This window comes from Tursiops truncatus, chromosome 3 (assembly GCF_011762595.2).
Source record: "Tursiops truncatus isolate mTurTru1 chromosome 3, mTurTru1.mat.Y, whole genome shotgun sequence".
Lineage (NCBI taxonomy): Eukaryota > Metazoa > Chordata > Mammalia > Artiodactyla > Delphinidae > Tursiops > Tursiops truncatus.
Genome location: NC_047036.1, coordinates 164602491 through 164627051, shown reverse-complemented (window position 1 = coordinate 164627051; position 24561 = coordinate 164602491). Strand labels below are relative to the sequence as shown.

General features: G+C 51.2%; 1 protein-coding gene across 1 annotated transcript; it reads left to right on the top strand.

Moving 5' to 3' along the window:
• Positions 1–208: 208 nt before the first annotated feature.
• LOC117311899 (complement C3-like) lies at positions 209–24561 on the top strand. Its single transcript, XM_033855110.1, has 33 exons — positions 209–279; positions 396–603; positions 2084–2258; positions 2447–2517; positions 2616–2704; positions 2787–2869; positions 3096–3183; positions 4287–4389; positions 4529–4649; positions 4916–5031; positions 5743–5883; positions 6049–6183; positions 6349–6558; positions 6855–7016; positions 7417–7546; positions 9036–9113; positions 10487–10684; positions 10867–10978; positions 11297–11382; positions 11486–11625; positions 12026–12232; positions 13135–13210; positions 13356–13559; positions 14727–14802; positions 15031–15199; positions 18119–18214; positions 18375–18528; positions 19684–19853; positions 20019–20177; positions 21398–21457; positions 22517–22607; positions 24206–24251; positions 24507–24561. The coding sequence occupies exons 1-33, from the start codon at positions 209–211 to the stop codon at positions 24559–24561; spliced, it is 4080 nt and encodes a 1359-aa protein (XP_033711001.1).

Below are 24561 nucleotides of genomic sequence, written 5' to 3'. Positions count from 1 at the left end.
AACTGTCCCCAGGCCCCCACCCTGCGGAGGACTGGCTGAGGAGGGCGGAGCAGCCCCCTCGTCACCCATTGGATTTATGGGAATTTCCTCCCCATGTTCATTTAGACATTAACTCGGCCAGGGTAAGCCAAGGCAAACAGACCAGACCTGGGGTGGACAAGAGGACAGGCATCTGTGCCCTGTGGCCCTACATTGTCCTCCCACCGCCATGGATGTGCCCTGGCTCCTAGGATTGATTCTGCTCCTCCTGGGGAGCCCCGTTGCCCATGCTGAGCCGCTGTGAGTCTGGAGAAGTGAGGGGACATCTGCCATCTCTATGATTCCCTGCATGTGACCCCCGTCCATCACTTCCACCTCTAGAGTCCCCCTGTGCCCCCATGTTTGTCTGCTGACAGGTACATCCTGGTGACCCCCCGGGTCCTGCGGGTCGGCAGCCCGGAGAACATCCACGTGCAGGCTCACTCGGACTCCAGAGAGCCCCTCACCAGGACCCTCAAGGTGAACCTCACCGTGTGGGATTTCCCCATGAAGAAGATGCCACTGGCTAGGGTTCAGCTCGTTCTCTCACCAGAAAACCACTTTATGGACCAGGCACCAGTGACGGTGGGTGACAGGCCGGGTTGGGTGGCCATAAAGGGAATCTCCGGGTCAGCAGCAAGGATAGAGAGGGGCAGACTCTAGAGGGACTTCCCAAGCGGCACACTGGAGAAGAGATGCAGGGCCTGTGGGACTTCCCTGGCAGTCCTGTGGTTGGGACTTCACCTTCCACTGGATGGGGTGCAGGTTCGATCCCTGGTCAGGGAACTAGGATCCCACATGTCTCACATCCAAAAAAACAAAACACAAAACAGAAGTAGTATTGTAGTAGGTTCAGTAAGGTCTTTGAAAATGATCCACATCAAAAAAAAATCTTTTTGAAAAAAAAGAGAGATGCAAGGCCTGGATATAGTTACTGCTTCTCTTATGTCCTATCCATTTTTTTAAATTCAAGTATAGTTGATTTACAGTGTTGTGTTAATTTCTGCTGTACAGCAAAGTGACTCAGTTATACATACATACATATTCTTATTCTTTTTTTTTAACATCTTTATTGGAGTATCATTGCTTTAAATGGTGTGTTAGTTTCTGCTTTATAACAAAGTGAATCAGCTATACATATACATATATCCCCATATCCCCTCCCTCTTGCATCTCCCTCCCACTCTCCCTATCCCACCCCTCTAGGTGGACACAAAGCACCCAGCTGATCTCCCCGTGCTATGCGGCTGCTTCCCACTAGCTATCTATTTCACGTTTGGTAGTGTATATATGTCCATGCCACTCTCTCACTTCGTCCCAGCTTACCCTTCCCCCTCCCCGTGTCCTCAAGTCCATTCTCTACGTCTGTGTCTTTATTCCTATCCCGCCCCTAGGTACTTCAGAACTTTTTTTTTTTTTAGATTCCACATATATGTGGTTAGCATATGGTATTTATTTTTCTCTTTCTGACTTACTTCACTCTGTATGACAGACTCTAGGTGCGTCCACCTCACTACAGATAACTCAGTTTCGTTCCATTTTCTGGCTGAGTAATATTCCATTGTATATATGTGCCACATCTTCTTTATCCATTCATCTGTTCTTTTTCTTATTCTTTACCCGTATGGTTTATCACAGGATACTGAATACAGTTCCCTGTGGTATACAGTAGGACCTTGTTGTTTATGTATTCTATATACACCAATTTGCATGTCCTATCCATTCAGAAACTCAAAGTTCCGTAGGTCTGGGCTCCGAGAAAGGCCTTGATTAGTCCGTATAACGTCTCTGTGCGAATTAATAAAAGGCGCCCTCTGCTGGTAGTCTGGGAAACTGAGCCTAAACGGGATCGCATCCCCCCCCTCCACCCCCCAACCCCCCCACCCCGCGCTAGGCTGGATACCCTTGTTCAGCAGCAACCTGGGCGGCACACGTGGGGGCCTTGCTCCCAAGGGCAGAACCAGAGAGCTCCCATTCAATTGCTTCTCCAAGATCTGGTCCAGGGCTTTGCCCCCAGGGATGGAGACCCCAGCAGGCCCTGAGGAGTGTGGGCATCTCTCCCCAGATTCCCGAGAGCCTGGTCTACCCGCCACAACCAGGAACGCAGTATGTCATCATCCAGGCAACCTGGGCACCCACCTCGGCCTCCGCATTAATGGAGAAGCTGGTGCTGGTGGCTCCCCACGCTGGCTACATCTTCATCCAGACAGACAAGACCATCTACACTCCTGAGCAATTGGGTACAGCCCCCAGGCACTTGGCCTGGGGCAGTCGCTGACTCTCATCCCCAGTTTCCCCCATGCCCACATGTTCCACCTACCAGGGTGTCCTTCTGTCCAAGGTCCCCCCACTGCCCAAGATCCTAATGACTACACCCACCCCCCCTCCAAACTCTATCCCGTGCTCAGAGCCTTCCCTCCTCCTCCAGTTCAATACCGGGTATACACTGTGAACCACAGGATGGATCCTGTGCCCAGGACATTCACTCTGGACATCAAGGTGATCTCTCCCGAGGGGAGGGTGGATCCCAGACACTGGGGTTATATCACATGCTGACGGCCTGGGGCATGAACCAACCACCCCCTGTGTCCCCGCAGAACCCAGAGGGGATCACTGTGATCAGCCAGGATTTCCTGGCCAAGGACAGTGTCTTCGCAAACTCCTTCCACCTCCCAGAGCTCATCAGGTGCCCTGTTGGGAACCCTAGGGGTGGAGGGAGGGAGGTTCTCCTCCTCAGGCTCCATCTCTCCTAACTCTCTGTGCCTCAGTCTTGGGACCTGGAGCATCGAAGCCAGATACCAAAGTGCACCCAAGCAGAAGTTCAAGGCAACCTTTGAAGTGAAGGAGTTTGGTGAGAAGGGTGCGCCAGGGCGGGCAAGGTGGGTCTCGCCAGGACCGGGGCTGGAAATGCAAAGGAGGTCTCACGGTGCACCTGCTGTGTGCCGGGGCCTGACGACTATGTGTTCCAGCCCTTGGGGGCTGCCAGAATCACTGAGGAACGAGCGAGTGGGGCAGGGAGGGGATGTGGGGGGGTGACAGTGAAACGCTGAGGGTGACTCTCTCTCTACTGCACCCAGCGCTCCCATCTTTTGAGGTCCAGCTGACACCAAACAAGACTTTCTTCTACCTCAACGATGAGGCTCTGGGTGTGAATATCCAGGCCCGGTGAGTTCCTTTACCCCCAGCCTGGCCAGAGGACCAGAAATGCCAAGAAACTGAATGGGTAGAGAGAAAGGAACCACTTCTGTAGCTCTTAGGGTATAGGAGAGGCACTCTCTGCCGCCCATGACACAATCTTGTCCCGTGAGGTTATGCAGACCATCCCTTCAGGTCTCTGGGGTTGTACAGGCCACCTTATCTACCTAATGGAGTTATACGACCTCTCATGGTTTGGACCATCTCTGAAGGTCCACGAGGTTGCATAGGCACCTTTGCCATCTTGTGAGGTTGTCCAGACCATCTCTGAAGTTCTATGAAATTGCAAATGTCACATATGTTGCCTTATGGAATTTACAGACCATCCCCACAACTTTACAAGGCTGTACGGGCCATATTGTCCACCTAGGGTTGTAAGGGCCATGTCTGCCACTTCTTGCCATTATACAGACCATTTCTGCAGCTCTATCATGCTAGACAGGTCACCTAGACTGCCTCACGAGGCTTCATAGGTCACCCTTGCCATCCCAGGGGCTTTCAGATTTCTTTCTTTCTTTTCTTTTTTTTTTTTTTTTGTCTGCGTTGGGTCTTCATTGCTGCGTGCGGGCTTTCTCTAGTTGCATCGAGCAAGGGTTACTCTTCGTTGTGGTGCGTGGGCTTCTCATCGCGGTGGCTTCTCTTGTTGCAGAGCACAGGCTCTAGGCATGCAGACTTCAGTAGTTGTGGCGCACGGGTTTAGTTGCTCCACGGCATGTGGAATCAAACCTGTGTCCCCTGCGTTGGCTGGGGGATTCTTAACCACTGCGCCACCAGTGAAGTCCTTGTTCACATTTCTCTGTGGCTCCATATGGCTGTACAGCCTACCTCTACCATCTTGTGAGGTTGCACAGGCTTCATCTGCAACCCAACAAGGCCTTAAGGGACATATTTGTCACCTCCCAGGCTTGTGTTGGTCAGTAATGGAAACATCTAAGTTACCAAGGGCCACTTCCGCCCCTCCCAAAGTGTTACAGCCATTTCTGCAGCCCCATGAGATTACACAGGCTGTCTCTGCAGATACATGAGGTTGTGTGGGTGCTTCAGAGCCAGTGAGATGGCTGTCCATCCCCCAGATATATATTCAACAAGCCAGTGGATGGACACGCTCTGGCCATCTTTGGGGTGAAGCAGGATTCCCATCGGATCCCCATCCAAAGCTCCCTGCAGAAGGTGGAGGTGACTGAGACCCACCCCTCCCCTGCCTCTCCTTCCCCACCTCCTCCCCCTTCTCTCCCCCTTCCCCACTTCCCCTCCCTCTGCTATCGCCCACTTCCCAAGAAACCATCTCCCCTCCTCTCTCTTGCACTGAGAGCAGATCTTTGAAGGCCTCGGCCACGTCTCCCTCCAGAAGGGCACACTGATGGCCACATTCCAAGGCCCGGAAGAGGACTTCATTGGGGCCTCAATCTTTGTCAACGTCACTGTCTTCTCCACAGGTGCCACCCTCACCCAGGGTCCTGGCTGAGGTCAGGACACTGTGTCCTTTCCCAACCCAGACACTCCACCCATGTGACCTTGGGCCACCTCCTGCCTCAGTTTCCTCATCAGAGAAATGGGGAAATGCTGGAAGGGCTGGGAGGAACTGAAATCGTGTTACTGTCTTTTCCTACCTTCACCAAGATGGGCCTCCCATACCAGCCTGCTCTTTCCCCAGGAAACTGAACCTCTGCCGCAGAACTTAACGATCCTCCTGTCTCTCCAGGGGGTGAGATGGTCCAGGCCGAGACCTCCGGGGTGAAGATTGTCCAGAGCCCATACAACATCAAGTTCACCAGGACACCCCAGTATTTCAAGCCAGGGATGCCATTCCACTTTAGGGTCAGAGTCTGGGTTCACTCCATGCAGGGACTCTGGGCCCCTCCCTGAAACAGACCTTCCCAGTAGACAAAAACCCACACAGGTTTCACCTGCCTCCCAGAGCTCATTTGTCTGAGAGCTGAGTCCATCATGCCTCCAGACCAATCCCAAGGTTCCCTCAAGTCTTAACCAGGTCCCCCCAAAGCACAGTGATGGCTCCAGAATTTCTCTTTGGGGGTGTCAGGGATCACAGTCAGGCTGGAAAGTGATGCTTAGAAGTTTATCTTAAGGCTACATTTGCCCAGAAAGCATGCTCTTTTTACATACATTCATTTGGGGTGACTTTGAAAAGTCTGATAAGCGTTAGAAAAGCTGGAGACACTTTGAAATGTCTGATAAGCATTAGAAAAGCTGGAGACATCCTTTGGTGCCAATCCTACTCCAAGTTTTCCCCAAGCCCTCCACATCTTCTCCTACCCTTTTCACCCTCAGTTCCCCCCACCCTTACCCCCCGGTACACCAACACCCAGGGCTGCCACATACGGTTGTACTCTGCAAAACTCTAGGGGCTCCACTCATAGGCTCTAAATGAGAGGTGCCCCTGGTGTTGCTCAGTGCACAACCTGTACAGCTGTACAAGGCAGTCCTATCCAGATTGCATTCCCAGTTCCCACCTCTTACACCAGGCCACCCCCAGGCCTGTCCATGATCTCATGCCAGATTCCACCGCAGGTCTTCGTCTCAAATCCTGATGGGTCCCCAGCCTCCAAAGTCCTCGTCCGCTACCAAAACCACAAAGTACACACCTCGTCCAGTGGGGTGGCCACTCTGACCATCAACACCAACGGAGATCTGAAGGAGCTCCCTATCCTGGTACCAACCTTATGGGGCAGGGATAGTGGGGCTGGGACTGTGTGAGCTGGAAGGGTTATTAGGGATTTACTTGCCCATCATGCTCCCCAGGTGGAAACTGATGCACCTCTCCAGCCAGAGGAGCAGGCTTCAGCCAGGATGACGGCTTGGCCTTACGCAACCCAGGATGGGTCAGGGAACTTCCTGCACATTGAGGTGAAGACGTTGAGCACAGAGGTTGGCAGCAACATCCAGCTGAGTCTCAACACAAAGCATCAAAATCCTGCAGCCAAGGACTGGATCACTCACTTCACCATCCTGGTGAGGGGTCAGGCCAGGACTTGAGCCGGTGGGAGCCATCTGGGATGGACTCAGACCTATAGGGGCTGAAGGAAAGGGACTAGGGGGCTCCCTTGTGGGCTGGGATAGCCTAGGGGAAGGGCTGGTTCTCATCCCTTCTCATCCACAGTCTCCCTTGTCTCCAAGGTCCTGAGTAAGGGCCAGATCGTGTATGCCAAACATCAGTTAAAAAGTCATGGGAGTGTCTACACGTCAGCCATTATCGACGTTACTTCAGAGATGCTTCCTTCCTTCCGCATCCTGGCCTTTTATTTACTGCCAAGGGGAACAGGGCAGGACCCTGAACTGGTGGCTGATTCCATTTGGATTGCTGTGAATGACAAATGCAAAGAGAAGGTGAGTCAAACTCCTTGAAGTTGTACACCACCATCATAATGCTTGGGAGATGGTCTGTACAAATTCAAGGGCTCTCAGTCTAGAGGCAGAGGAGAGGAAGGAGAAACGATGTGGCCTTAAAACCTCAACTTAAGAGGCGGAGAAGATGCAAGTAAGTATGTAGAGTTGAGATTGGCCTGGTGGAGTTCCCAGATGCTCCATCAGAGCCGAGGGAGCATGAACTTGAAAATGGACTTGGGGAAGCCCCTTGGTGACCTATGAGCCTCTTATACTGACATCTCTTTTTCCTTGCTTAGCTGAAGGTTGGCATGAAGAATGAAGGATACCTCGAGCCTGTACAGCCCAGCAGCCAGGTGGAATTGAAGGTGACAGGTGATGCAGAGGCCACAGTGGGGCTGGTGGCCGTGGACAAGGCTGTCTATATCTTGAACAGCAAACACAAGCTCACACAGAAGAAGGTAAGAACATGTGGGCTTTGGACCCAAAGATTGCCTGGAGATTCTAGCTGGAGCCTCAGTTTCTTCACCTATTAAATGAACAACATCAGTGGTTGCAAGGATTCAAGGAGCCTGTGCACAGCATAGAGATTGGCAGGTAGTAAGGGCTCAGTAAATGGGTGATTATGTGAATTTTTTTTTTTTTTGCGGTACGCGGGCCTCTCACTGTTGTGGTCTCTCCCGTCGCGGAGCACAGGCTCCGGCCGCACAGGCTCAGCGGCCATGGCTCACGGGCCAAGCCACTCCGCGGCATGTGGGATCTTCCCGGACCGGGGCACGAACCCGTGTGCCCTGCATCGGCAGGCGGACTCTCAACCACTGCACCACCAGGGAAGCCCCAGGTTCCTCTCTTGACCCTCAGGTCTGGGATACGGTGGAGGAACATGACATTGGCTGCACAGCAGGCAGTGGGAAAGACAGACTTGCTGTGTTCAAGGATGCTGGATTGGACATGAAGATGAGCACAGGCATGGACACTTTGGCAAGCTCAGGTACATGAGGGGGGCAGGAAGACGGCAGGGGTGGGGGAAGTGCTATCTAGTGGTTAGGAACATGGACTTTGGTGTGAAACAGATGAGCTAAACTCTAAGACCCTGCCACTTACCATAGGGCGGTCATATTTCCTCTCTGATTCTCAGTTTCTCTCTCCATAAAATGTACGTAATAATAGAAGTAACTTACTGTGTGCTAATTAAGATGTAGTTTTGGCCATGTGTATCAGGGATACAAATTAACAGTAGCTTAAACAGGTAGAAGTTTATTTCTTGCTCAGTAACAGTCCAGAGGTCGTTCTGGGACGCAGGCTCCTTCTAGCTTGTTGCTCTGCCATATTCCAAGATGAAGTCTCACCAGGACCTCCTGCCAGGCACCAGGATGAAGGGAAGTGGAAAGACTAGTACACTTCTCTCTCATCTCATTGGCCAGAACTCAGTCACATGGCCCTATCTAGGCACAAAGGAGACTGGGAAATGTAGTCTTCATTCTGAGTGATACATAAAAGATGGAAGTTTAGTTGCCCCAAACGGTAGGGGAGAATGGATATTTTGGGGACAACTAGGAGGGTCTTCTTTCAGCTATAAATAGTGTTATTAATAACAATTTCTGGGACTTCCCTGCTGGTCCAGTGGCTAAGACTCCACACTCCCAATGCAGGGGGCCTGGGCTCAATCCCTGGTAAGGGAACTAGATCCTACATGCCGCAACTAAAAGTTCGCATGCTGCAACTAAAGATCCCTCATGCCACAAATAAAAGATCCCACATGCCACAACTAAAAGACCCCACATGCTGCAATGAAGATCCTGAGTGCTGCAACTAAGACCTGGCGCAGCCAAATAAATAAATATTTTTTTAAAAATAACAATTTCTATTTACTACAAGCTGGACCCTGTGCTAAGTACTTTTATATGCATGATCTCATAGATAGAACTATGATTATTCCATTTTACATAGCTGGAGAAATTAAAACCCAGAGAGGTTAAGTGACTTGCTGAAGATTGCACAACTTTTTTTTTAAATAAATTTATTTCATTTGTTTATTTTTGGCTGCATTGGGTCTTCGTTGCTGCGCGCGGGCTTTCTCTAGTTGTGGCGAGCGGGGGCTACTCTTTGTTGCGGTGTGCGGGCTTCTCATTGCGGCGGCTTGTTGCAGAGCATGGGCTCTAGGTGCACGGGCTTCAGTAGTTGTGGCACATGGGCTCAGTAGTTGTGGCTCGCGGGCTCTAGAGCACAGGCTCAGTAGTTGTGGCACACGGGCTTAGTTGCTCTGCAGCATGTGGGATCTTCCCGGACCAGAGCTTGAACCCGTGTCCCCTGCACTGGCAGGCGGGTTCTTGAACATTGCACCACGAGGGAAGCCCTGCACAACTTTTAAGTGGCAAATCTTGACTACGAAGAGGCTGTGGGATAAAGTGAGGTGATGCATAAAGGATGTTGATAATGATCTTGACACTTGTTCTCTCATTCTTCCCTCTGATCCCCAGACTGGCACTGCCCCCAGAGCCCATCTCCCAGCCGTCACCGCCGCTCCCTGAAGAGCCTGGAGACCAAGAGGAATGCAGGTCAGAGCTAAAGCTGGATGTGCCTTCCTGGCTCCCTAACCTGTATTCATCAGGGCTTAGAACAGAAAACTGAAACCACTCTAGGTACTCCAGTCGGGGGACGGGGAGGGGAGGTGATTTCATGATGTGAGTCTGGTGCTTTCAAAATCATTAGCTGAACTTTAGGAGTGGAAGTTGGAAGGCTGCTTGCTGAGACTCAAGATCACTCCATTGTAGTTCTTACAATGCATGAAATCTAGGTTTCAATGCATGAAATCTCAGGAAACACTGCCAATATCTCTCATGAAGCTGGCAGGTAGATGGTGAAACACAGAATTTTGCCTGTTACAAAAACACATAGACTGGAGCCCACCCATCAGCTACCACCGTTGCAGGGAAAATGGTCTCCGCCTCTCTTCCACTTTCCAAATTCTATACAAGAGCGTCTGGGTGTCAGACTCTCATCCCATCCAGGACCCTAGCAGCAAGGGAGTCTGGGAAATGTAGTTTTTAGATGTCTAGCTTCCGTGATACCAGAAGGAAGGTAGATGAAAGGGGAGATGGATAATATGTAGACCAAGACCAGGGCGTGGACGGGACCAAGAAGCCTAGAGTTCAAGGAAGATGAGAGGCAGCACTGGGTATTGTTAGAAGCATGGATTCTATGAATATTAGATTTGTCAGTCTTTTAAAGCAGCACTAATGACTTTGTGGATCTAAATAAAGGGAAAATAAGTGAAATCTAATAAAAATTGAGATAAAACCCTAACTCTAATTTCAATATCAAAAATCATGCTAACCTTCTGAGAACAGTACATAATATAAACTGTTATTTTATTTATGGTAACAATCACTTAACTATAGATGTTCTCATCATGTTATATGGTAGACAATAAGATTATTAAATTGCTATAATATTTTTTATATTTAAGTGCATTCCTTCAGTTCGCTAATTTAGAAGCATTGAACTTGACATCATGCTCTACAGCAAGTTTTGTGTTTTCATTTTTTTAAAACACACAACGAAAACCAGGAGTCAAAATGCCGACTTCAATAAATAAACATGGCATTGCCAATCCCTGTCCCAAACGAAGGAGAAGGAGAAGAAGTAGCAGAAGCAGCAGCATCAATTCCAGTCCCAGCTCTGCCACTTGTGAGCTGTGTGACCCTGGGCCAGTGAATTGACCTCTCTGTACCTCAGCTTCCTCATCAGAACTCATCATATGAGTTCAATGTGAAGCTTCAGGGGAAAGATACAGGCAAAGTTCTAGGGACAGCATTGCCAGAGATATGGCTAAACAGAGGTCAGGTGTACATGGCGTTGAGGTGGATGGGTCCCTGCTTCCTCAGGTCCTACCCAGCCCCTCCTCTGTCCCACTAACTCTGGCCTGCAGTGAACAAGTTCGAGACAGAGCTGGAGCGAAAGTGCTGTGAGGCTGGGCTCCGGGAGAGCCCAGTGGGGCTATCGTGTGTGGAGAGGACGCATCATGTCCGCTATGGACCAGTCTGCATCGCCGCTTTCCTGAGCTGCTGCCATGTGTCTGAGGCCCTGAGTCGGGAGGCCCGAGAGGAGCAGCTGCTTCTGGGGACAAGTGAGGGGGCCACGGCAGGAGGCACAGGGTCGGGGGGCTCCACTGAGGGACATGGAGTGTCATGGACAGGTCAAGGGGTGACATGTGCCGTGGAAGGATGAGGTGGGAGGACCCCACTGAAGAGTCTGGTGGGTCATGGGAGACATGCAAAAGAAACCCTGCCCCACATCTCCTCCCTACAGTGGATGAAGACGAGGACTTTGATGACATCTTCCAGGAGGACCAGCCTGTCCGGAGCTTGTTCCCTGAAAGTTGGTTCTGGAAGAAGATTACTCTGCCCAAAAGTGAATCGGGGTAGGACTATGGCCCCCATGCCAGCCTCTGGTCCCTGGCCCGTCCATGCATCAGGGGCCATCCGTCATGGCCAATGCCCCCAGGAGTGACATTGAGCTCTCAGCATTGTCCCATGACAGGAAACTTCCTGGATGGGGATAAAGATCCCAGTGGGTCCCCCCAAATGATGTCCCTCTCGTGATAATTTCTCTAATTGGGTGACCCACTGACCCCTTCATAGTGATGGTAAGCCCAAGACAGTAACCCTCGATCAGAGGCTCTGTCCAGGCAGCACAGACTCACTTATGTTCCCTTCCCCCTACCCTGCACTGTCTGCAGCATCTCGCACTACAGCACCCGTGTGACCGTGCCAGATTCCATCACCACATGGAAGTTTGTGGCCGTCAGTGTCAAGGCTGGACAAGGTGACCCCACAAGCCCAGCACTGAAGGAATAGGAGCACAGTGGCCCTGGCCAGCCCCAGGGCAGTTGGCCTCTGCTTAACGTCAAGCGCCCTCCTGGTTCTAGGTCTTTGCGTCTCTGACCCCTTTGAGCTGACAGTTATGAAATCATTCTTTGTGGACCTTAAGTTGCCCTTCTCCGTGATCAGGAACGAGCAGGTCCAGATCCAAGCTGTGCTGTACAATTTCAGGGTCCACCCGGTCAAGGTGAAGCCCCCAGCCTTCCCCTCTCCCCCCAAAAATGTCTGTCAGTGTGTTTTATAAGGGGGATGGAGTGTGTCCATTATTCGAAGGAGCCAGTGAAGTGGCAGGCTTTTTGAAAAAGTTTCTAAGACATTTTCCCATTAAGCCTCACAATAACCCCAGGAGATGGTTGCTATGACTGTTCTTGGTTTGGAGATAAGGAAACTTGCATGGCTTTCCTGAGATCACATAGCACCTAAGTGACAGAAGGGGTTTGAACCCGGGCAGGGTCTTGACTCTCAATCATTATGCTACACTGTCACCTACTCAGGATTCTCAGGGTGGGGGCAGGGAGGAGACTGTGACTCTTGGGTCCTGGGCCTCCTCATGCATCAGGACCCTCTCACTGCCCACCCTGCCCCAGGTCCGAGTGGAGTTCCCCCACAAGGAGCCACTGTGCAGTGCGGCAAAGCCAGGAGCCCCTTCCCGCCAGGTGGTTGTCGTGCCCCCCACCTCCTCCAAGATGGTGCCCTTCGTGCTTCTCCCACTTGAAACAGGCAAAGTGGATGTGGAGGTCAAGGTCATGGGCTTTGGGGTCCAGGACCACGTGAGGAAGACACTCCTGGTCCAGGTAATAGGCACCCCCAGCCCTTGCTGCCAGTGCAGCGAGTGGGGCTTCTCCTGAGCTCCAGGCTGTGTGATCACGGGAGGGGCAGGTGGGCCCAAGATCAATGAACAGGCCTCCAGGACAGGAGTGAGGTGCGAGACAATGATCTGAAAACTCAGTCACAGAGTCCCCGCTTCGGGCCTTTGGAGTCAGGCTCGGGTTCAAACCTTGTCTCTTCTGTGTGACCTTGGGCAAGTTACTTAACTTCTCTGAGCCTCTGTTTCCTCATTTGCAGGATGGGAATAATCCTCATACCCACGAGTAATCAGAGAGCTGTGAAAATTACACAAGACCAGTGCATGACCCATCAGTAATACTTTATTTACTTAACAAACACATTTTTTAGCACTTAGGATATAGCACTTTAAGAATATTAACTCACTGCACCCTCAGAACAACTCTATGAGGTCGGAACTACTGTACTCTCCCTTTTATGGATGAGAAAACTGAGACACAGAGGGGGTGAAGTAATTTGCCCGAGGTCATGCAGCTAGGAAGCAAAAGAGCTGGGATTTGAACCCAGATATCTGGGTCCCAGAGTCTGTGCTCTTTATAGCTAAGCAATACTTCGTCTTACTGTCATTATGACTATTGTTTTTAACTTTCTTCTTCATTGCATCCTACAGGCAGGGGGTCAGATACAGCAAATATCCCATAGCATCCTCCTGAACCCCCAAGGTTTGTGGGGTCTTCAGGGAGCACGTGGGATCCTGGAACCATGCGCCAGTGGAGGGAGGGGCTGAAATGAGGGGATCTGGTCAGGGGGGCAGTCTGAGATTCTCCCAGAGTCTGCAGTCGAACCCTGACCTCCCCAGTCCCAGAACCCGCTTGTCACACAAGGTTGTGCCTGCTCAGGTCACACCCAGATGGAGCTGGTGCCAAAACAGGACTTTTTGAACAAGATGCCCAACACAGAGGCAGAAGTGTTTGTCAGCATTCAAGGTGCCTAGACAGAGCTGGCTCCTGCGGGGGCTGAGGAGGGGCCGGTTCCTCCAGAGCCTGCCTGGGCACAGGGGCAGGAGGGGCCGGGGGGACATATGGTCCCCATCGGGGAGCCATGGTAACTTAGACCATGCCCACCTGACAGGTGACATCCTTGGAGAGACCATCCTGGGCAGCCTGACACCCAAAGAAACAAGGCGGCTGCTGAGGGTCCCCACTGGCTGCCCCGAACAGACGCTGAGCTCCCTGGCACCCGTGATCATCCTGGCACGCTATTTGGATAGCACAGGCCAGTGGAACAAGGTTGGGGTAGAGCTCAGGGAGCAGGTGATGAAGAACATTGTCAGCGGTGAGAGTGGATCCCCTCCTGGGACCTCCAAGGACCTCCCTGGGATGAGGGTGTCTGGGACTCTTGGGGAGGGTGGCTGAGGTAACCCTGGGGTACCCCACTGGACCTTTCCAGACAATAGCACCCAAACTCTGACTTCTCCCAGATGACAACCTGACACCAAGTCCCCCAGGTGACCCCCAATTGTGACCCCCACATTATTCCTTCACCCTGACCCCTCTCCCAGGCTACAAGTCTCTTAACAGACACCCTGGTTAACCCCAAAGCAGCAACCTCCCAGGTTATGTTATATTCAGACATTGTCCCAGGTTATAGCCAATCAGTTCCACGCCCTGGGCTACACCCCCAGGGAACATCCAGGCGGGAAAACTCCAGAATAATCCCAGGTGGTGGCCCTCCGGTTACACCTGAATGCTAATACCTTCCCAGGTTCCATCCAAACCCCCCAGGTAACAACCATAGATACACACCCCGGTTACACCCTGACAGAGACCCTCCAGTTAGTTTGGACGCTGACCCCGTCTCCCTGGTTACACACAGACACCAGCTCTCCATCCAAGTGACACCCAGACACTATCATCCCCAGTGTTAAACCCAAACAGTAAACCTCCAGGTAGCCTTCAGGTAATACCCAAGCAGCAACGCTCAGAATCCACCCAAGAGGTACCTCCTCCAAAATACACCCAGGAGTAACATCCTTTGACTACACAGACACACTGACATCTCTAGTTTACAGCCAAGAGACAACCCCCAAGAAAACACCCAGGTAGTGGCCCCTCAGGATACGCCCTTTCCTGGGTTTCGCCGTCCATGATCCCTCCTAGCAGTAATTCCCAGTCACACCCCTCCCCAGTCACACTCCTCCTCAGCAGTAATTCCCAGTCACACCCCAATGGCACAGTTTCCCAGTTTACCCCCAGATACAGCTGTACCCTGGCTCCCACTGTCACATGTGGCCATGACCTTCATTTACACCTGGGCCCTGCAGCTCCCTCCTTAAGGCACCTGGACCAGTCCCCTCCTCCAGGTTACATCTAGATATGATGCGCCCCTAAGTCCCACCCACACCCTGCCCCCCCAGATTATGCCTGGTAACTAACCCCCCCCTTCACAGCCACACCCAAGCACCAACTCTCCCGGTAAATTCCCATCCACCTGTTTTCCCAGGGTACAGCCGGATGCTGACCCACCGGAGCGCAGATAGCACCTACCACACCAGCAAGGGAAACCCAGGAAGCACCTGGTAAGGATGAGGACCCTGGTAGGAGGAAGCCTGAGGGACCAGCCTGGGGCTTGATGACCCCAGAAGTATCCCCACTGAGGGGTCTTGGGGCAGGCAGCCTGTAAGCCAGCAGCATTCCAAGTTGCCGTGGTCTCTGGGGTAGACTTCTCCATAGTGTAGATGCCCCTGTCCTAGAACCCCCTTGGTGACTACTGCCAGCCATCACCCACCCCGTCTCCCTTCCAACAGGCTCACGAGTTACGTATTCCGGGTCTTCGCCCTGGCCTACCCTACCATGACAATGGGGGCGTTCAACCCTGAGTCTCTCTGCACCATTGCCAACTGGATCATCACCCAGAGGCAGGCGAAGGACGGGAGCTTCTTGGAGGAAAGCCCTGTGGTCATGGGGTCCATGAAGGTGCCCACCCCCCACCCCACCGCCTGAGCCATTCAAACAAAACCCAAGGGCTCTGCACACTGGGAGGGGAATTTCAGCCCCCTGACGTGTTCCCAGGTAGAATGAGAACAGGAAAGAGCTGAGGTCCGGCACCAAGCATCACATCTCCCTGCTCTGGACCGTGCTGCACTCTGTTACAATGCGGGGAGGCTGGGCACAACTGTTACAATGTGGGGAGGCTGGGCACATCTGGGACCTATCCCCCCACCCCTACTTCAAGGAGTTGCCAGTCCTGGCCCACCTCTCTCTGGGTCTGAGTCCTCCATGTTCCGCCAGCCAACACACCCATCCCTACCAATTGTTCCTCCACACCAGCCTCCAGAAACAGCTTTCAAACAGCCTGGGAGGTCTCTCCCCTGCTCAGACACCTTCTGTGGCAGTCACCTACAGACAAACACAGTCACCTACAACGGTATCTCTCTACTATGTCCTTCTCTTCTGTATCTCCTCCCAAGTCTCACCCCTCAATACTCCCTGCTCACAGGTCCTTCCAACTCACCTCCGTATCTTTGCTTAGGCTGCTCTCTCTGCATGGTATAGTCACACCTCATCCCTTTTTTCCCCTGCACCTAGCCAAAGTATGTTTTCTCGTTAGATTTAGATTGGACACCACCTCCCCTAAGTCTTCCCCGAATACCAGCCCTGTCCTGTGCACCTATCACGTTAGGGATGTGATTTATTCACTCATTCAACAAACATTCATCCAGCAACTGCTGTGTGCCAGGCCTTGTGCTGGGGAGAGGGGAGACACAGAGGTAAACAAGACAGTGACAGCCCCTGCTTATAGAACTGACAAGCTGGGTAGTGGGGGGCAGACAGAAGTTCACCAAATAATTATAACTAGTGATTGTTTAAGTCACAATTGCGCCGAGTTCCATGGGAGAGAAAAGCAGGAGATAGGATTTAATAGGGGCCATGCCCAGCGCTGGGGGTGTCAGGGGTAGCCTACAGGCGGAAGTGACGGTAAAGCAGCAACTTGAAGAAGGAATAGGAGACAGCGGAGGAGAGAATGGAAAACAGAGCTCCAGGCAAAGGGAACAGCATGTGCAAAGGCCCTGAGGCTCTGGCATGTTTGAGGACGGGGAAAAGAGACCAGTGTCATCAGAGCCCAAAGATGGCAAAGAGGTGATCCATCCCGAGGCCTAGGAAGGAGGAAAGACGCCAGGTCCTGAAGCCTGTGGGGCTTTGCAATAGTCTGGTTAGGGTTTGGTTTTCCTACACTGTGAGTCCTCCAGGGAGAAAAGCAGGTCTGGTTCATCATAGTCAGCAAGTGATGCTGAATGAAACTCTGGATGGATGAATGAACCAGCGAAGACAGAATGCACCCCCAAAAGAAGGGAGGGCTGTGTGAGTGAAAGCCCTACGTGGTACAGGAAGGCGGTACCTAGAGGAGTTACAAACACAGTCACAGTAAGACAGGCTCACAGATCTGAGTTTCTTTCCACCAACGAACATTTATCAGGCACCTATAATGTGCCAGGCACTGCTTTAAGTACTGGGGGCTCAGGGCAAACAAAACAGACAAAAATCCCTGTCCTCATGGGGCAGACATTCTAGTGGAGGACAGACAGGCAATTAGCACAACAGAGACATAAGTGATGTGGCATGTTATAAGTGAGATGGGAAAAATGCAGGGAAAGGGGGATCAAGGTGGGAAGGGTGACATTTTGGAAGGTTTCCTGAGGAGATGATATTTATACAGAACTGGAGAGGCGAGGGAGCAAGTCCTGTGGATAACTAAGGAGAGAGTGTCCTAAGCAAAGGGAGGAGCATGTGCAAAGGTCCTGAGACTGGAATGTGCCCAATATTTTGGAGGAACAGTGAGGAGCCCAGTGTGGCTGGAACAGAGTGAGCGAGGAGAGAGAGGGAGGAGGGGAGGGCAGGGAGGTGATGGGACAGAGTGTGCAGGGCCTTGTGGGCCAAAGGGAGGACTTGAGCTTTTCCTCCAAGTGAGGTGGGAGCCACAGAAGGTTCTGAGCAGAGGACGGATGTAAACTGATTCAAGAGTTCACAGGCTTCATTGGCCACTGTGAGAAGAAGAGACTTTGGGGTATGTATTAGTTTCCTAGGGCTGCTGTAACAAAGTACCACAAACTGGATGGCTTAAAACAACAGAAATCTATTTTTTTGGTTCCAGTTCTAGAGACTAAAAGTCCAAGCTGAAGGTCTCGGCAGGGCCATGCTCCTTCTGAAGGCTCATTGGGGCATGGGGCGGGAATCCTGCCTTGCCTCTTCTAGCTTGGCGGTTCCTGGCAATCCTCGGCATCCCTTGGCTTAGGGCCACATCACTCCAATCTCTGCCTCCATCTTCACATGGCTTTCTTCCTTCTATGTGTACCTTCTTATAGGGACACGAGTCATTGGATACAGGGTCCCCCTAATCCAGTATAACCTATTCTTAACTTAGCTCATTACATCTACAAAGACCCGATTTCCTAATAAGGTCACACTCTGAGGTTCTGGGTGGATGAGAATTTGGGGGAAAATTATTCAGTCCAGTACAGGGATTGAGGGTGGAACTTGGGAGACTCAAGAGGAGTTTGAACCTTGTCGGTCATTTACTAGCAATGGGGACACTTCACCCTCTGACCCTCAGTTTGCTCATCAGGAGAATGGAGCTGCTGCAAGAATGTTTTGAGCTAGCATAGAGAGCTTAGCACAGCACCCTCCACGGCTGTCAACTTTTCTTATAGTAAAGCAGACCCCACACAGGCAAATCTCAAGATAGGTCCTCTTCCTCTACCCCTTTCCTCATCCTGCTTTCAGCATCATCCAGCCCAGAGCTGAGCACCTGGGAGCTTTTCAAGGTCAGTCAGGAGAGATTGGGGAAGGTGTCTCCAAGATGGTAGAGATTATGGCTGTGGTTCTGCATCCCCACAGGGTGGCTACCGAGGCTCGGAGGCAAATGTATCCCTCACAGCTCTCGTCCTGATCGCTCTGAATGAGGGGAAGGAGTTGTGCAACCAGAAGATACCGGTAGGACCCAAAGACGAGGGCAGGGTCTGCAGGGTGCCACGCCCCCTGCACGCAGCGGGCTCCCCTGCCCTCATGTCCTTCTTACTGCTTTCCTCCCTTCTAACTCCCAGACCCCTTTCCTCTGATCACCTCCCTCTAGCCTCTTCTCTTGACTTTCTAGAACTTGGCTGCCAGCATGAAACAAGCCGGTGACTTCCTGGAGAAAAAACTCCCCCACATTCAGACAACCTTTGCCGTAGCCATAGTCTCCTATGCTCTGGCCCTCACCAGGAGCCCCCGAGCCAACGACCGCCTGGACAGCGTTGCCAGCCAGGGTGGGTGGGGGTCACTTTTCAACCAACTATGTGTTAACCACAGTCACGGGGGCAGAGAGAGGGGGATTGTATGATGTCAAATCCAGCAAAATGTGATTCTTCATTTATGAGCACCTATGGTGTGCCCACCCTTGAGCTCAGACCCTGAGAAACCAAGGTGAACAAGACTGATGTGGTCCCCGCCCTCAAAAGTCCCCAGCGCAGGCCGGCTCGCAGGAAATGAGCCCAGCAGCCAACCAGAATCCACTGAGAGCCCAGGCATGGGGGGTGCGGGGAGGGCAGAGGGGCAGGGGGGAGTATGGGAGGGAGGCAGGGCACAGGGAGGAGGGACTCCTACTTACGGTTGAGTGTTTTGTTGATTGAGTGATTGAAAACAGCCAGACCGCTGATAGACATGTATAGATGCAAAACCTTTTCTCTTCCACTGATGAATCATGAAGTGAAGAAACTAATCTCCATCCCAGAAAAAAAAAAAAAAAAAAAGTCCCCAGCATTCCTGAGGGAGGCAGGTGGAAGACAAACAGATCAAAAGAGAATTACTAGTTGAGACAGGCGCTGAGATAATAACATACAAGGTGGGTGGGAGCGATGATGAGGGGAGGGGAGTATAGACTGGAGAACTGGGAAGGCCTCTGTGAAAAGGGGACCCCTCAGCTGGAATGAAAGATGAGAATGCTCACCTACGTGAAAGGCCAAGGATATTCCAAGCAGAAGGAATGGCACGTGCAAATGCTCTGAAGTGGGAAAGTGCTTGGTATGTTGGAGAATGGAAAGAAGGTCATAAAACATAGGTAACTGAGAGGGGTTTGCTTCCCATGGCCTGCGCTATCCCATCCCTGAGGGTCCTGGTCCCATCCTCTCCATTCCCCAAGTCAAGAGGAGTGGAGGTAGAAAAACTCACTTGCAGTGGGACCGAGAGGAATGTGGAGGGGCTTCTTTGAACCTCAATTTCCCCAACTCTAAATAGTGTCCCTGTCTCCTAGAGTGGTTCTGAAAAATGCAATGTCCATATGTCTCCTCAGCAAAGATTTTCACATAAAGTAGGTGCTCAATAAAATAGCAGATGAGAAAAACTGGGCAATGTGACACGAGGAGAGGGCAGGTTTAGGTAGGTGGGCCCAGATCTGCGTGACAAGGTGGGCATCCATCTTCTAGACAAAACCCATTGGCCAGTGGACCTGGACATGGACTCCCTCTACACCATTGAGGCCACGGCCTATGCGCTGATGCAGAAGCTGGAACTGGGTCGGCACAATGAGACGCACGCCATCGCCAAGTGGCTACTGGAGAAACGGGAGCTGGGAGGAGGCTTCCAGTCCACCCAGGTGACTGGAGCCTCGGAAACTGGGGGGAGGGGGAAGGGGGGGGTCGCTAGCAGAGGTGCTGACATTACTGGCCCGCCGGAAGGAGCTGTCCGTGGTGCTCGTGCCCCACGGGGCTCCGGTGCGCTGTCAGTGGTGCTGATCCGAGGCCCCCATCCCAACACCCAGACCACGGTCGTGGCCATAGAGGCCCTCACACGCTTCCGCGAAGCTGTCCCCTTCGACGGTGTCCAGGATCTCCGCGTCCAGATCAGAGCCCCCAAGAGAGCCTTGAATATGGAATGGCTCATCGATGAGAACAATGCCTACCAGCTGCGGTCAGCAAAGGTATGGAGCTAAGGGGCAGCTGGGAAGTCCTCACGGTAGTTGCACTGGAGATGAGACCAAGAGTCATGTCCCTGGAAATCTCCCCTCACCAGTATTATCCAATCACCATTGGCTATACTATCAATGTATTGGTTCATTCATTGCACAAACATTTCCTGAGCACCTACTGTGTGCCAAGCATTCTCCTGGGTTACATTATGAAACATCTGTGGTCCCTGTTCTCAAAACACTTACATTCTAGAAAGAAATTAAGACAATAAATATAATTCTACATTCCACTTTAAGCTTTCAGAACACAGGGGAATGAAATAAGTGTGTAAAGGACATAATAACCTGGGTATGGGGAGTAAGGTAACCTCCATGACCTTACTCCATGAAGGAGGTGATAGTCACCTTCAATTATTCAATCATCCTTTTTGAGCACTTACTGTGTGTCAGACACTGTTCTGGGTTCTGGGAATATGGCCATGAACAAGACAGAAAAAAAAATCCCTGTCCCTGTAGAATTTTATATTTAAGTGGGGATAGACAAAAAAGCGATGTGAATAAATAGAATATGTAATGTGTTAAATGACGGCAAGTGCTATGGGGAAGAATTAAGCAGGGAGGGGGTGGGAACATCAAGGAGTTGTAATTAGGCTGGGTAGGGAAGGTCTCACCAAGAAGGTAATATTTGAGCAAAGACCTTAGGGAAAGGCAGATGTGATCCTTGTGGATATCTAGGCAGAACAAACAGCAAGTGCAAAGGCACTGAGGCAAGAGTGTTCTAAGAACAGCAATGGGATTTAAGCAGGGGTGATGTGATTGCATGTGAATTTGTAAACGTTTGCTCTGGCCGATGAGGGAAGAATGAATGAGGGAAACAAGAGCAGATGCAGGGACTTCCCTGGTGGTCCAGTGGGTAAGACTCCATGCTCCCAATGTAGGCGGCCCGGGTTTGATCCCTGGTCAGGGAACTAGATCCCTCATGCATGCCACAACGAAGATCCCGCGTGCCGCGACTAAGACCTGGTGCAGCCTAAATAAATAAATAGTTTTTAAAAAAAGAAGGAAAAGTAAAACCATCTTCATGAAGAGAGGTGGGAGAGTCACTAGACGCCAAGTTAGGGAAATAACTGAGGCCCCAGTGCCCGTGCCTTCTTTCCTCTCCATCCCCACTGTGTGTAAGCCATGTTTTGCTGCTTCTTCTCCCCTCAAATCCTTCTCCCCTCTCTTTTCAGTTCTCTGCCCAGGATGACCTAGAGATCAGAGCCAGCGGCAGTGGAAGAGGCACCATCTCGGTAGGTCTTGTGTTCCTTAGCTAGAGCCCAGGGCTCCCCCAGTTGGTGGAAATAGAGGCAAATATAGACTCCAAAACAAGATTGAAATAAGCAATAACCTTAGCTACCATTTAGGACACAACCCTTTGTTAGGCATCAATCTAAGGACACCTCAAAACCCCCCTGAGAAGCTGGTAAAAATATGGGCTCCATGTGACGGGTGGGGAAATAGAGGTTTTCACTTTCAGTAAGTCAAGAGTCAGGGAAGACAGAGGCCAGAGATCTTTGGACCCCTCTGCCCCTCCTATGTGGAATCCCTGAAGGGGTCTCCTTCCTTGCCCCCTAAAAGAAAGACTCTCCTGCCAGGATGCCTCTCAAAACCCAGAGAACAACCCCACCCTTCCCCCAATATCTGAAGGCTATTTTGACCACTTACTGTGTGTCAGACACTGTTACACACATTACATCGTCTGGCCCTATGCCCTATGACCCAAGAGGACAGCCTTCTTTGTCACCAAATTCAAGGTAGCCTGCTATCATGTTTCAGGCAATAGAGCCAACAGAGTTGAATCCCTGCCTTTGTTGTGTGACCTCAGGCAAGTCACACTCCACCTTAAACTTCAGCTAATTTTAAATTACATAAAATAAGAAATTCAGTTCCTCGGTCGAACTAGTCACATTTCAAGTGCTCGATAGCCACATGTGCGGACTTGCCTGGCGGTCCAGTGGTTAAGACTCCCTGCTTCCATCGCAGGGGGCATGGGTTCAATCCCTGGTCGGGGAACTAAGATCCCGCATGCTGCACGGCACAACCAAAAAAAAAAAAAAAAAAAAAGCCACGTGTCTAGTGGTTGCCACACGGACAGCACAGTTAGAGACTATTGCCAACACTGCAGGAAGTTTTATTACAGAGCTGGCCTGCCTAGACTATATAGGGTGTTCTGGCCACTGAACACATGGATTGAACGGGAAAGACCTCGCTGTGAATTCCCCATGGGGCAGAGAGCTGGGCAGGCAGGAACTGAAGCAAGGAGGAAAGGAGTTAGTGTGGATGGGCTCTGACACCTCCCCCTCCGACAGATCCTGACCATGTACCACAGGTCTCCAGAGTCCTGGGAGGACACCTGCAACCTGTACCACCTGAATGTGACTCTTCACACAGCCCCGAAAGGTGAGCCTGGACTCAGGGATACCCAGCTCTTCTTTTTTATTACTTTATTTTAGCTATCATTCAGTAAGTATCTCTATTGCTTTATTCAGCCATTCAACAAATATTTTTCTAACATCTTTATTGGAGTATAATTGCTTTACAATGGTGTGTTAGTTTCTGCTGTATAACAAAGTGAATCAGCTATACATATATCCCCATATCTCCTCCTTCCTGCGTCTCCCTCCCACCCTCCTTATCTCACCTCTCTAGGTGGACACAAAGCACCGAGCTGATCTCCCTGTGCTATGCGGCTGCTTCCCACTAGTTATCTACTTTACGTTTGGTAGTGTATATATGTCCATGCCGCTCTCTCACTTCGTCCCAGCTTACCCTTCCCCAACAAATATTCTTTGAGCATTCACTAGGTGCTGCACCCTGTTTCTTGGCCCTGGGAACGTAGGCATGAACAAGAAAACTATCCCGTCTTCTCCTGGAGCCCACATTCTAGTAGAAGGACGCAAACAATACAATAACAGTATATTATACTTTTATTGTTATTTATTTATAACATAAGTGAATCTGCATTGTAAAATATAAATATGAAGCATAATAGCAGGTGATGATAAGTACCATATAAAATAAAGCAGGAAAAGGTGCTACAGACTTGGAGGAAGTCCAGGGGAAGCTCTCTGAGGAGGTGGCATTTGAGATGAAACATGAAAGAAGTGAGAGAGTGAGCCAGGAAGGATCTGAGGGAAGAGCATTCCAGGCAGACGGAACAGCAGGTGCAAAGGGCCTGAGGCAAGAATGAACTCACCTGGTTTGAGCAACAGCAGGGAGGCCAGTGTGGCTACAGAGGAGCAAGGGGTAGATTTTTCGTTGGAAGAGTTGGAGAGGTGATGGGGCAGATGGGGCAGGGACTTACAAGCCATGGTGAGGACTCTAGCGTTTGCTTGGAGCGAAATAGGAGCCAGAGAGGGTTCTGAGTAGAAGAGGGACATGACCTAGCACAGGTTCGCACAGGCTCCCTCTGGCCGCTGTGGGGGAAACAGACTATAGAGGGCACAGGTGGGAGCTGGGAGACCAAGGAAGAGGTGACTGCACTGGTCCTGCAGGAAATGATGGGGCCGGACCGGGGAAGGGGCTGTGGAGATGATCAGAAATGGATTCCAGAGTTTCCAGTCTGGGGTACCAAGAAGGAAGAGACAGGACTTTGCCACTGGGAGCTCACTGTCAGGGTAGGGGGAAACAAGTCTCACCAGTCCCAAGACTTTTAGGGACTAAAAGTGACCAAGACTTTGGTTTGGACCCCATTTCTTAATTGTAGTGGTAGCAGTAGTAGTAGTAATATGATAATGGTAGTAATACTATAGTAATAATAACTGACAGCTCTCAAGCACTAATCAGGCATTATGTTAAATGCTTTACTTGTATTAACTCACTTAAAATTAACCAGCTGGGTTGGGAATATTATGATCCCCATTTACAGTTTAGGAAACCAAAGCACAGAGAGGTTAAACAACTTGCTCAAAGTCATAGCAGAGCCAGGATTTGAACCCAGGAAGCTGGCTCCAGAGGCTGTGTCACCCAGCCTCTAAATTCCTGCCTTCTCTCTGCAGATAATAAAAAGGGGGAAGCGACCTTTCAGCTCCGGATGGAAACAAGGTCAGGTCACCAGGATCGTGGACTGGGCAGGAGGAAGGACCCACTTCCTGGAATCCAGACTCCTTAGCAGCTCTCCCTATGTACTGAGTGGAGGGAGGGAACCAGCCACGCTTGCCTCTCCATGCCTGCCCCCTCATCCCTACCTCTCCTCCTGCCCTCCCCTGCCTGTCCCCCTTTCTGCCCCCTACCCCACCCTTCCATGCTTATCTACCATCCTGCTACCCCAACCCTGCCCCCCAGCTTTCCCTGTCCCAGAAAGGCGGGCTCCTGCACGGTGAACATGCACCATGACCCAGATGCCCAGGGCTAG

Excerpts from the sequence above, each read along its gene's own strand:
- LOC117311899 (XM_033855110.1), top strand. The coding sequence starts at position 209 with ATGGATGTGCCCTGGCTCCTAGGATTGATTCTGCTCCTCCTGGGGAGC. Across the intron at positions 2,870-3,095 it reads CTTTGAAGTGAAGGAGTTTG|CGCTCCCATCTTTTGAGGTC; the intron begins GTGAGAAGGGTG and ends TACTGCACCCAG. Across the intron at positions 18,529-19,683 it reads GGACAGCGTTGCCAGCCAGG|ACAAAACCCATTGGCCAGTG; the intron begins GTGGGTGGGGGT and ends TCCATCTTCTAG.